The sequence below is a fragment of the Erythrolamprus reginae genome, chromosome 3 (assembly GCF_031021105.1).
Source record: "Erythrolamprus reginae isolate rEryReg1 chromosome 3, rEryReg1.hap1, whole genome shotgun sequence".
Classification (NCBI taxonomy): domain Eukaryota; kingdom Metazoa; phylum Chordata; class Lepidosauria; order Squamata; family Dipsadidae; genus Erythrolamprus; species Erythrolamprus reginae.
The window spans coordinates 63,181,218-63,195,699 of record NC_091952.1 but is presented as its reverse complement, the minus strand read 5'-3'; the positions used below and the strand labels follow the sequence as shown (position 1 = coordinate 63,195,699).

Here is a 14,482-nt window from a genome sequence, read left to right as displayed (position 1 = left end):
GTACTCAAGGGAATCCTGTCTGCCTCAACCAACATAGACATTGGACATCTGTTTCAATAACCAACAGGGGAAGATAGCAGAGTCCTTTATCTGGCAAGGTTTTGTCTGCAGTGTTAAACAAGAAAGAACTAAGCTTTGAAGAATGGCCATGTTATTCCTGGGTTTGGGCCTAACAGATAAGGACGAATGGCGTAGACTGTCCTGAACCAACGTAACGCCAAAGACAAACTTCTTGTATTTTACCAGTTTCCTGAAAGACAGGCCCTTTTGCTCTTTCTCTTTTACTACCTGTCCGCAGACTTATAGTTTATTGAAGCATACTTCAATTTAGTATACACAGCTGTGTGATATGAATTATTGTTTCATAGAAAGGGAATGTTTGGGGAACATTATCACCTTGTTGCTAGCATCATCATGAACATTGAAAATTACTGAAAAAACCATATTCAGAAAGACAACAATAGAGATTAGACCAGGGGTCTCCAACCTTGGCAACTTTTAAGCTTTGCTGACTGAGGAATTCTGGGAGTTGATATCCACAAGTCTTAAAGTTGCCAAGGCTGGAGACCACTGGATTAGACCATATTTATTCCCCAGACCTCACATTTTTTTCAGATGTTTTTTGCAATGACAATTAGGATCTAAACACAACTAAAGGCCTATTGAAACAGCAGGAAAGAAATTTTGGCCATGTTGAAAATTCTCGAATCAGAACCCCTGGACATCTTAGCTTCCAGCCTCACATTCTTGCCACATAATCTCTGAGCTGTATTTTCTAATAGTTAATATAGCCCATAATTTAATTTAACAACCTTCTCAGGTGAACAGCATGAATTAACAAGTATGATCAGCAGACACACTCAAAATCTATAAGCCCCACCTCAGTTGGAAAGCTCTGCAGGAAGTTGCTGCAAAGAAAGTAAATATTAAAGCACATTAAAAGAAGGGAGACATATAGATTATGCATGATCAGCAGTAAAAGAAAACCATTGCCCACTGCCATTCCATTACTGATTCAAAGTCAAAAATAGACAAGGAATTAAATATAATTTCATTACATAAAGGGCTTCTGCATAGGTGTGCTTTCTCTTCTTCTCCACCCACCAGCAAATCTGTTTGCTCTTATTTTTGCCAGAGAAAATTAAATCACTACTGCACCATTTTAAGCTCTGCCCATTTTAGGCATCTGGGTCATGTTATAAATTGGAAAAGTTATGATTTGGACACACTTTTACACACATACAAAAGAGGCTGAAACAAATAGTTGTCTCTACCATATGTGGTGGGGGGGTTGTTTAGCAGATGTAGTTCATTAATTCCCTTTCTAATTAGGAAAGAGCTGAAAGAAATGTATTGCTTATTGGAATACATATCTGAGTATTTCTTTTATAACATACCTGCTGGTGGTCTTCATCCCCTGGCGCGTTTTGCAGGAGGGCCGGGGGACATGGCTACCGGCGTAGCCGCCATCTTGGAAAGGGGCCGAGATCTCACGAGGCTTCGCGAGATCTCGGCCGAAATTTCGGGTGGCTTTGGCCTACCCGATGACGAGTCCAGGGAGGAGCCTGCCAGCCCTATAAAAGGGCTGGCAGGCTCGAAATCTGTCTTTCACTCCGGACTCGTCAGAAAGCAAACACCCACCCGCCCTCCCTATCTTGCCATGTGCCACTGAGGGTCGCCCTATGGGTCCGAATAGGAATTTTTGGCGGTCTTGGCATTTGCTAAGATCATTTTTTCGCCTATTCCACACTGTGGAGACGGATAAGCGGTTAGGGGATGCTTTGCCCCTGTTTAGGTTAATTGGCTTACCTTTGGTCATTTGGGTAGGCAGTTAGGGGCGGAAAACTGGGTGGTGGTTTAGCAACTGCGTGTTCTCCGTTGGGCATCTTTGGGGATGATTGACAGGTTCTCTCCAAAGGCTTGTGGTGTGAGCGACCTGAGCAATTGGGGGGAACCTGTCTTTGGGTCCCGCCCATTTAATTCCCCTTGTAGGGGTTAGCCGGCGGGACCTCCCACATGCAAGTGCATGGCAATGTCTCAGGTGAGGGAGTGGTCCCTCACCTGGATTAGCATGGAGCTACACCCATAAGTTGCCCTGGAAGTTTTTCTGACGTCATTTTCCTCCCCTGAAGCAATTGTTCGACCCTGCGGGTCCTTGTTAGGGTTATAGTTAATTGTGCTAATTATGCTAATTTATTTAAATAAATTAAGCAAATTTAATTAATAAAAATGACCCAGTTTTAAATCCAGCTCTTGTGTCCGTGTCGTTACTCCGCCTCTCCTGCAAATGAGTATACATCTGAATTCTTCAAACACCTGTTCTTCTGGATTGTCTTGTCAATAAAGATCATACACACTAGATTCATCTCTCCTTTTAACTTATGAATTCTTGAACCAATTTTCCATCTAGAAAGCCAAAATAAGATTTGAAAACCAGCAAGCAATTTGTAGCACAATTGACACAGTATTTCTTGTGTAAATATTATTCTTTTCCAATGAGTAATATATATTTTAATTTCATTTAACTGATATCTTAACTTCGACTGTTCCAGTGTTTTCTTACAATCCAAAACTAAGTTTAGTATTTCATAGGAAGGACAAGCTACCAGAATAGACTCAAAAGAGCAGAAATGCAAAGTATTTAAGATTTTTTCCAATCAAAATAAATACCAATTTCTAAGAATAATAAGGAATAATGAAATGGTAGGAAGAGGGTAGGAAATATAGATACTGTAATGGTAAGAGAAAAAGAGTGAAGTGTCAGTTGTTCTAACAGGCTATTGATACCTGATAATCATCTATATACTACTAAAATTCTTCTGTCTGCAAAATTTAACAGAGGGAAATGGTGTATCATAGGGTGATTCCCATGGAATTGAAATTTATAAGATTATCAGAAAACATTTTATGGCATAAGATTATTGTAAAACATTTCATGACATAAAATTATCATGAAGCTTTTAATGACATAACACAAAATGTCATAAAACATTTCCTGTGGACAACTCCTGATATTTGACTACACTGGACTATTTTTATTTTTATTTATTTATTTGTTTGTTTGTTTGTTTGTATTAATAGTATACATAGATATACATATACATATGTATTAATAATATACATAGATATAACACTGTTTTTATATATGAAATGGGTACTAATAAGAGGGAAACATTAGGACAGGGATGGTAGGCAGGCTGGTGCAGATACATCTCTGACTATTTCCCGGAATATTTAGTAGCTTTCCAAGACCAAAAGAAACTACAGTAATGCCTTGCCATTATTGAAGGCATTGAGAAATGTGGTCAGGAAATATGTCTGAAATAAAGACCCAAGGGGTCCCAAGTTGTCCAATTGTGTCAGGCGTGAACAACCAGACCCATACATGCAGAATTAAAATAAGTATTTTATTAAGTTCAGCCTATTATGCAAATATCTCCTCAGTGTAGAAGATTGATGGAATCTAAGAGGGATTTATTTATTTATCTAATTTATATGCCGCCCAACTCCCAAAGGACTCCGGGCAGCTGGGGTGGGTTGGTCCTAGCCTTATTTATCTCTGAAACAATGATCCAAAGGGTCACAAATTGTCTAATATTTTCTAAAGGTGAATTCTCAGGGTGGCTATTCTATACAGGGAATTCTGGGATTGCTATTTTTCAACTTGCACCTAATATCAGGAAATATTGGGATTTAAGTAGTTATTGATATGGATCAGACAATCAGTGCTAGATGAAAAATTGAGAAGGCTTCAGTGGCACGAAAAATAACACAAGACGTTTGAGAAAGAATATTTGTTTGTACATTTATATTTATTTATATGCTGCCCTTCTCAACTGACTCAGGGTGGTTGAAAATAGAAACGTTTTCAAAATAGTTGTCCAAAACGACTGCATTCTAAAAATTCAGTCAACCCAAACTGACATGGAATGAGTTGGTTTTATGATACTTTCAACACATTCTGAAATTGCAGTTCATCACATCCTTTATTTATTTTTGGAAATTTTCTAAAACCACAGCAAGTTTTCATTTGGATATCTACCGTATTTCTCATAGCTTACAACCAAGGTGTGCCTAATAAATCATATGTAGTTGCTGGCTTGTCTAAATTAGCAGCGCTAATTTTACCGGTCCAGAAAATAAATCCTAGAATGAGTCTTTATGATTCTCTAGGGTTAAAAAAAACACAGCAGTAAGAACAGTGTAAGAGGGAAACTGTACTGAAGGAAATGCATGTAATCTTCAACTTACGTCAGTTCATTTAGTGAAGTTCAAAGTTACAACAACATTGAAAAAAATGACTTATGATCTTTGTTCCTGCTTACAACCAGTGAAGGGCTACCAAAAATTTTACTACCACAATGTGCGCGTGGCTTATGCAGGACACCCTGAATTTTCTTTCAACCTCTTTCAGCGCAAATTGGGTGCTCTGGGGTGGAGCTCCATTTTTGCTACCCCACTGCATTCCTTCCCATCCAGGCAATAGCCCACCCCTGCTTATGACCCTTGTAGCATCCCCAGTCAGGTAATCAAAATTCAGATGCCTGGCATATTTATGATGGTTGCTGTGTCCGGGGGTCCTGTGATCACCTTTAGCGACCTTCTGATGAACAAAATAAGTGGGGAGGCCAGATTCACTTAAACAACTATGTTACTAACTTAATAGTAAGGAAGGGGCAAAACACACATAATGGGGCAAAACACACTTAATGATTGTCTCATTTATCAATAGAAATTTTGGGCCCAGTTGTGGTCGTACTTTGAGGATTCTTCAGGGTTATCTCATCACCTCGAGGTTCGACTACTGCAACGCTCTCTACATGGGGCTACCTTTGAAGAGTATTCGGAAACTCCAGAACGTGCAAAATGCGGCCGCGAGAGCTATCGTGGGGCTACCCAGATTTGCCCACATCTCTCCAACACTCCCCAGCCTGCACTGGCTGCCAATTAGTTTCCGGTTACAATTCAAAGTGTTGGTAATGACCTATAAAGCCCTACGTGGCATCGGACCAGAATACCTCTGGAACCGTCTTCCGCCACACAAATCCCAGCAACCGATAAGGTCTCACACAGTTGGCCTTCTCCGGGTCCCATCGGCCCCAGGGGAAGAGCCTTCTCTATGGCGGCCCCAGCCCTTTGGAATCAACTCCCCCCAGAGATTAGAATTGCTCCCACCCTCCTTGCCTTTTATAAGTTACTAAAGACCCATCTTTGTTGCCAGGCATGGGGGAACTAAGATAGCCCCAGGTTTATATAGTTTACGCATGGTATGATTGTGTTGTATGGTTTTAATGTTGGGTTTTTGAGATGTTTTTAATATTAGATTTGTTATACTGTTATTATTTTGTTGTGAGCCGCTCCGAGTCTACAGAGAGGGGTGGCATACAAATCTAATAAATTATTATTAATTATTGTTACCTGTATCATATTATTAAGGCTTGTGATGAGGTTTCTTGATAAGCAAACAAGCATAGGATTGCCCTGTAAGGTGGGACCACCATCAATAGCCATTACATTTGAAGAAGGGAGAACTGAATGTGAAGGAAATGGACTTGCCTGTAACAATGCAATATATGTATTGTCCAGCCTACATCTAAGACTAGAGTCAAACTCAGTTTACTAAGTGCATTAAGTTTACTATGTACATGGAATACACTACAAGGCATTCCTTATCTTTTCCTTGCATAATCAAAAGGTTTCCCTGATGTAACAATCCACACCCCATGAGAGCTGACTTTTTCCTCACTTCACCTATCGCTCAATCTTCCCTTTCCACATAGATTCTAGTCAGATAACTTCTATATTGCTTCTCTATTGCAACTTATTAACCACCACTAGCTTTATAGTGCTTGAGGAAGCCAGGCACAAATTATATTTACCAATCTGTTCTCATCTCTGTTTAACTGGTCTTAAAGTAACCAGCTGTTGAATGCAGGTTTGTTCCTTTACTGGAAGACAGCTTCTATGCAAATTGTGCAATTTTTTTTTAAAAGGGTTAACTCTGAGTACATATGATCTTGAAAATTGCAATGCTTTCACAAATTATGGGGGCAGTGGGAGAACCAAAGGATGCCAGATCAATATATAAAGAATGTAACGTGATTGTATTTAATGAACAGGCAATTAAACAAACATGTGGAATATGTATGTATGTAACATATTTTTGCTGATAATGAAAAGGAATGGAGACTACTATAGATCTATTTCGGGCTAGATATATATTTTGACAATATATATGTGTAGATCTTGGCATATTCTGGTCTTTTTCTGTGTAAAGTTGATAGAATCCTGGCAATGTTTTGACAAGGTCCCTCTCGTCATCTTCAGGCTGGTACTTCTGGCTTTACGCTCAAGTGAACAAATATATATACATATATTTATAAACAAGGTTGCCAAAGATATAATACAATGATACATATAATGATTCTTAATATCTGGTTTTACTCTCTCTGAGAGGAATGCTAGAACCCACAGGGACTAGAACACACAGGGTCGCCCTTCTCCAGGTCCTGTTGGTTAAACAGTGCCAATTGGCGGGGCCACGTGGGAGGGCCTTCTCTGTGGTGGTCCCGGCTTTATGGAACCAACTACCCTCAGAGACTCGTACTGCCCCCACCATCCTGGGCTTCCGAAAGGCTGTGAAAACATGGTTCTGCCGGCAGGCCTGTGGGCCGCTCAACAACTAGTCCAACCCAAGAGATATGAATATTTCTTGAATGAATGTTGTATTTTGGGGTCCTTTTTAAATGTTTTACATTATTACTGCTTTATTATGTTGTTTATGGTTTTTATCTTGTACTATATTATTTATGGCTGTACGCCGCCCAGAGTTTGCAAAGAGTTGGGCGGCTTAAAAGTTAAATTAAATTAAATTAAATTCTGAATAGAAAAACTTTGGAAAGAGAGCAACCCTAATGCTTTCTCTATCTATGGCTTTTTCATTCTAGGAATGCAAATAAAACCTGGCAAATATAAAGGTGATTTGAAATGGGAATTTGGAATTAGAGGTTGAAGAAAGAAAAATAAAAGGAATGAAATTTCCCACACATAAAGATATAAGTCATTCTCAATCTGGTATCTTAGAGGTGAACTGGACAACAACTTCTATTGAACCAAGATACAGTAGTTGTGCATGTTGATTACAAAACACATTTGCAAGTCACCAGGTTGAGGAAGGCTGATTTGCTCCTATGATTTGCTAAACTAAACATATCCCCTTGTTATAATAATTTAAATAAGAATGTCAGGGAGATCTCTTCCTTATCAAGTAGCAAAGAATAATAAGGCCAAAAATCTGAGAGATTGGATTAAAATGCTCCAGTAAAACAAGGATTATGATGTGTACAGAATTTGACAGCAATATTGGCATGGCAAAATTCCACATTGTTAGTCAGTTGATTATTCAAATGAAATAACATGAGATATGTCAAGTTATTTATTTTTTGGTTTTGGACATTATGTACACCTTAGAGGTTGTAGATAGTCTGTAAATCTCTCACCCAAAGTGGTATCTTTAACATTAATAAGCACATGAAGCTATTAGGTGATTAATGTACCAGGAATGTGACAGCACAATTAATCCAAGTCAATTAATATTTATTTAAAGCAAGGATTCACAGCCTTTTGAAGAGATTTTTAAGTCATCTTCTTGAGGTTGAGATGAAATATTGGAATGACAAAGATATGCCTCTTTCATATGAATTTAATCATATGGTAGACTATTCTCTTTACAATTTAGCCAGGAAACATTTAAGTCAAAGAACAAGAACCCCAAAGCTCTAATTAATAGTATTTATTATAAGGACTGCAAAAGATAATTTATTTAATATGTTATATAACAAAAGAATTCCAATAAATTCCAAGGAGATGCTCATTTATACGCAGTAAAATCTTTGTCCATCTGTTTATACTTTTTTTAAAGTTAAAAGGTGGAAATTGACCTCTTTGTGAAGGTGGAATAATCTGTATTTATGACCATCAGTTGGTAACTCTTCCTCTTATTACAAAAAATAATTATTGCACCAGACTCAGAAAAACGTTTAAAGGCAAAAATCTAATTTAAGACATTATTTGCTTATTTTTAGTCAACAATATTGAATTGCATCATCTCATTTCATACAAATGTATCAGAATGGACTAGTGCCTCTACTAACTCTTAGTATGATATAGTTTATATCAGGTTTTGCTAAAAGGTAAAACAAGGTATGTTGGAAACAAATGTAGGCAGCTCTCAGAATTCCTAGCCATGCTACACTTTGAGATCTGTCATTAATTAGGTAATCCTCTGGTTGTGATTGGCATTGAAAATGCTGTGCATGTGTTTTTTTAAATAAAAGTAAATAAATGAATATGCCTAGTGCTCTAGATTAATTGATAGCAGTATTTGTTTGGGAAACAATCTTGAATTCTTATGTTTGTATCCCATAGGTTATCAACATCTTCCAAAGAACTCTCTAATTGTAACCTCCAACTCTAAGCATTATGAAGAATGAAAGCAGTAAATAAGGAATCAATAACTCCCACAAGTGAAGATGAGTATTAGGAGATAGATGTACCCTGCATATAAATTCAAAGCTGTCTAAATGGCTCGTTTCAGGGTTCATTTGACTTGGAATACAAAAGGAAAGTAGAATTCTGTAGTTAAGAGGATTTCTCAGTTATTCTTACAATATTTATTCAAGTCATTTCAAAACATTCTGGATTATTATACTACTGAAGTTAAACTGTAAAATGAAAACCCAATTTTCCCCTCAGTGTGCTGTCAAGGTTAAAAATTAAACACTAAATTAGTGTTTCTCAAACTTGACATCTTTAAGAAGTTTGTCAACTTTTAAAATTTCCCAGTAAGCATGCTGGCAGAATTCTAGAAACTGAAGTCCAAACATGTCAAAGTTGACTACTTGAGACACATTGTACCAATCAACAGAATGTTTTATATCCCAGAAACTTTTGTGGAAATAATTCATCCGTGATAAACTTGACTATATTTCAACTAGTTTCTTAGAGGTGAGACGGAAGAAAAGTTAAATCTGTTGAGAACTTGCAGGGAACTTTTTTTTACAAAATTGAACATTCTTGATGATTGGGTTGCATTTGCAAAAGTGACAACATCTTCCTAATCACTATATAATTAATTTGATAGGTAAGGGATATTTTTCAGTAGAACACTGTTGTGTCATTTTTCTGCATTACACATGAGAGGTGTAGCTGTATTTTATGCTGAGTACATCCATAGCTTTAAGGGAAGTATAGGAGAGAGGGAAGGGCCAGAGACTAGATCCAGAAATCTTTGAGTCAGTGACACCCACGAGTCCACACCTATTCCAAGTTGGGTAACTTATGTTTACTTTGCAATTCATTTATGCAAAACTAAGGTGAGGTTCAAGCTGAATTCAACTATTTTTTTAGTTCATGCAGCATAAAAATGTTGTAAACATTTCGTTCAAGGAGCTGTTTAACATATAGGCATAGAGCATCTGCTATGTTATGTTTAGCAATTCATTTACCTCAAATAGCTAGCTTTTTTAAAGAAAGCACCAAAGCTTTGGATGTGATTTTTCACAATACTCCATGCTAATCACTAGTATGGATTGACCACAGCAATGTTATATCTTACAGAGCAAATGTCTTCAGTGGTATATGAACTGGCTGAGGAAATGTGACAAATAAAGTATGCAGATTGGGAAAGGGGATCATATAAATATAGCAATAACATATTCTCTTTCAAAGGATGTGCAGTCCAATGTTAGCAGTAAAAGAATACAGAGACAATTATTGAAAAACAACCAACTGAATTTTATCTCTATATCACTACTATTATTATTATTATTATTATTATTATTATTATTATTATTATTATTATTATTATTTATTGGATTTGTATGCCGCCCCTCTCCACAGATTCGGGGCGGCTAACAACAGTGGTAAAACAACATGAACAATCCAATTAATAAAAACAAGTAAAAAACCCTTATTATAAAAAACCAAACATACACACAAACATACCATTCATAACTTGTAATAGCCTAGGGGGAAAGGATAACTTAACTCCTCCATGTCTGGTGACAAAGGTGTGTCTTAAGTAATTTGCGAAAGACAAGAAGGGTGGGGGCCATTCTAATCTCTGGGGGGAGTTGGTTCCAGAGGGCCAGGGCCGTCACAGAGAAGGCTCTTCCCCTGGGGCCTGCCAAATGACATTGTTTGGTCGACGGGACCCGGAGAAGGCCAACTCTGTGGGACCTTATCGGCCGCTGGGATTTGTGCAGTAGAAGGCGGTTCCGGATGTATTCTGGCCCAATGCCATGTAGGGCTTTAAAGATCATTACCAACACTATTGGACTAATATAGCTAAAGTAGCAGATCTGCTGAAGTCATACATGACAGTCTATGTATCGCATACATATCTGTAGATGACCATGACATACTCTGAGGCTGACAGGAGGGAAGTTCAAAATATTGTTAGAAAGTATTGCTCTCAGAAGGAATAGTGGAAACTTGGAACCAACTTCCAGCAGATGTAGTAGGTCATAAATAATTGAGTTTAAACATTCTTGGGATAAACATCATCTGACAAAATTTTAAAAAATAAATAAAAATAAAAACAATTGAAAACAACAAATAAGAAAACAAAACAAAAATTCTCCCCAAACCTAAAGGGCAAACTCTGACATCAATTTTCTATGAATGACTTTATAGGACTCAAAAGTAAAATTTATTCTCCCATCTAAGTATTATTGCCTCAGCTCCCTAAAGAGAAAGCTCAAGCTGCATGTTTTGTGCATTTTTGTATGTGATAGAGAGGAAGGAGACATTAAATTTGATTCCCTTTGTCAACTCCAACCTTGCTCAGTGCACATAGACTTGCTCAAAAAATATAAATAAAATAAAATGTTCACTTCTGTTTTAAGATCAACGCAGTCTTAGGTAAACAACTAGAAATCTTGTGAGCAAAAACTCTCTCATAAATATTTACACAAAAACCTAAAGTAAAATAATTCTTTTAGGACTCCCCTGTTTATTCCATCCCTTGATATGAACATAAAATCACATTAGCAATTTTGCTTACATTGAGCCACATCCTAGATACTTCCTTTTAAAATCTCATTTCCCTATGTCAGCTATAATTCCATTTTGTGAAAAACAGTGCATTGACATATGCATTGATAAGTTCATATCATTCTGCTCATCTCCCTTGCACAAGGAAGATTTGATATCGCGTAGCCTGAATTATCTTGACACAAGATAGAAATATGTTGTGTAGGGCAGTGTTTCCCAACCTTGGCAACTTGAAGATACCTGGACTTCAACTCCCAGAATTCCCCAGCCAGCATTCGCTGGCTGGGGAATTCTAAGAGTTGAAGTCCAAATATCTTCAAGTTGCCAAGGTTGGGAAACACTGGTGTAGGGGACAGATTGCTCAGCTTTGTGCATATTACGGAGCATGGAACCAGTTTTAGATATTTATATAGCCAAGAATGAAAACAAACATTGATCCACTCTTCCTCATTTCTTCTTGAGCTTATTTTGGAATGACACAGTAAAGTGGACCCTGGGCTAAAAATTAAGTGTAAGAAGGAAGCAGAGCCCTCTAAATATTTTTTCCAGGACAAATTCTATAATTAGGCTGCTGCATGGTAAGCCATTGGAAATCCTTCTTGGAAATTGTATTTCCTAGGCCAGTGATGGCGAACCTATGGCACGCAAAGCCATATCTGCTGGCACGCGAACGGTTGCCCTAGGTCAGCATCAACATGCATGTGTATTCTGGCCAGCTGATTTTTGGCTCACACAGAGCCTCTGGGAGGGCATTTTTGGCTTCCAGAGAGCCTCCTGGTGGGTGGGGGAGGGCATTTTACCCTCCCCTGGCTCCAGGGAAGCCTTTGGAACCTGGGGAGGACGAAACACGAGCCTACTGGGCCCATCAGAAGTTGGAAAACAGGACATTTCCAGCATCCAGAGGCCTCGGGGGGGGGGGGGGCTGGGAAGCTGTTTTCATTCTCCCCAGGCATTGAATTATGGGTGTGGGCACTCGCGCATGTTCGATAACACATGCCCATACTTTTTCGGCACCCAAGGGAAAAAAAGGTTTGCCAAAACTGGCCTACGCTGTTCAAATTTATAGGTTATGGTGAAGCCTCTCATGATTCAACTGTGTTTTCATTTTTACCGACATATTATCATATTTATACCTTACGACCGAGTGTTGAAAGTCTATAGGGACAGGAGTAAGAACTACCAATAGGGAATGTGAGAATGGTAACAAAGGTGTGCTTTGTAGATTTACTTCTTTGACTCTTCAGTCAAAATATGCACACCTATTCAAATCTTGACAGCTTACCAGCCCACCAGGATATCTGAATGTAATTGGGACATCTCAAAATATGTATGTATAATGGTCATACCTAGAATAGATCAAATGCCAACAGATACTATCTCAAACTGAAATAGTTTTAAGTGTTAAATTAGCAAGCTCTATTTTAGTTAATTAGGAACAAGTCTAAGGATAAAGTTTTCCATTTCTTTTAATTTCTTTCTCTCTTTTTTTTTTTGACAAAAATAAAAAAAATAGGATTCTGGGCTGCAAAAATCAGGAAAGTGGCAAAGAAGCCTCTAACTCTTTGCTGCCATCTGGTGATTGTCCAAATTTTTGCACCTCAGAACCAGAAGCCCTAAACAAGAAGCAACACTCCTCGATAGTTAAATACAGTATATATGCTATGGAAGCAAAACAGTTTATCTTTGCAGCTAACATATGGGCACAAGTTGTATAATTTGGTAACCTTTAAAGACACCACTTATGAAGAATTTTAATATGCAGTTTCCATTTATTCCATTTGCATTCAATTCACCTGGATAATCCCTAGTTGAAGCAAATAAGTGTTGCACCTTGGTGGAAGAGATCTTAAATTTGCCAGATTAATTCTATATTATGGACTCTGCATTCCAAGTAAATTCAGAGTTAGTACCCACCCATCTGAGCCTGAAGGCTATTGTACCACAATTACAGGCTACAAGAGAGAATTACCACCTACAGAACAAGTCTTTTTCTGTCATTACCAGAGGCCACTAGCACATATCCATCTAAAGGCCTCCTGATGGCTGCAATCAGAACAATTCTAATTCCATACCAAACGACAAACATTTTATTAAATTGACTCAGGAAATCAACTTCTGGTCCTGCTCTTTAAACAGGAGCTGCAATTGGAATCTGCTGTACTCATTTTTATGTTTAATTATTTGAGACGGGTGCAAGGATCCAGGCTGCTAGCTTGGTTTTACAGGTTACAACATGCTCCCATTTCATCCAGTCATTCTTAGCAAATACTTAGTGTAGATTTATAGCTGAATTGTTGCTTAATATAGATCTCTTGGAGTACAAATAAAACATGCGCACCGCTGCCACCCCGGTAAAAGCTCTGATGGCTGGATCAGTTCTACAGCACAGAGCCCGTTCAGGTGAAAGTCGGCAGGTAAAGTATAAATCAGTTCTCCTTTGCCTTCCCACCTTGCCTTGGAAACTCAAAGAAGCCATATACTGACCTGAGGTTTTCAGGCTGTCAGAGTTGATCTCTTGTGCGAAGATCCAAGGAGGGTTGGTGGCATAGAGGGAGCTGGTGGAATTGTTGGAGGCATGCTTTTTCCCAAAGAGCCGGCTAAAGGTCCCCTGAACCGAATTATGCTTCTTCATCCTTATTTCTGCTTTCCCTAATATTTCTCAGCTCCTCCGTTCAGCAAAACATACTTCCAGTTTGCTGGGTTACCACCTAGCACACAGAGCTCCAGCAGGTGTTAGTCTGAGGAACTCTCTTTTCAGCTGCTTTAAAACTAAATCACCTGAGCAGGTAGAGGGCTGGCTGCTGCTGCCTGGCCACACCCCACAGCACTCCTTCCGTCACATTCTTTCCTTGCTGCTACAATAAGTCATTGTTAAGCCCAAAACAGTTCTTTACCTCTGAGCAGATGAAGGTCTTCCCCAGGGCAGTGCCACGTCCCAAATATGACTATAAGCTTTACAGTGCTTCCCCAGAAAACTGCAAAAAGACAACCACACGGTCCAGATGTTCAGAGTAAAACCAAGTAAACATGTATATATTTGTTAGCAACAGATTCTCCAGTCTGCCAGGTCAATGTTTATTTAACTTTGTAACCTTGTCTGTTTGTTAATGGTTCAGAAGCAAAAATACAAATGTGCATTTTTAAAAGGGGAAATGGCTGTATTTTCTTTTTTAAGTATGCAGGAGAATTCAGCTCTAGCAGAATTTCAGAAGCAGAGGTCTTAAGATCTTCAGGAGCCTCTGAAAATCTGGAATGTGGCCATCCTGTGCCATCCAAAAGTTATCACCAAATTCATTGAAAGGAAAAGTGATAAATATAATATATGCTAGAGCTGCCAAAGCAGGTACTTCAGGGTACACAAGCATCTGTATTATTTGTAGGAGTGACCTAAAGCAAATATGTGATTTTGTGAGAGCAGGGTGCAGCT

The 14,482-nt window shown here is 38.4% G+C and overlaps 1 protein-coding gene across 1 annotated transcript in view; it reads right to left on the bottom strand.

Moving 5' to 3' along the window:
- The window catches only part of C3H6orf132 (chromosome 3 C6orf132 homolog), a 52,626-nt gene extending 38,594 nt beyond the window's left edge, over positions 1-14,032 (bottom strand). Inside the window, exon 1 of the mRNA XM_070745604.1 lies at positions 13,540-14,032. Coding sequence (XP_070601705.1) covers positions 13,540-13,687 — 148 coding nt within the window. The 5' untranslated portion in view covers positions 13,688-14,032. The remainder of the gene's footprint in view (positions 1-13,539) is intronic.
- Between the last annotated feature and the right edge of the window lie 450 nt (positions 14,033-14,482).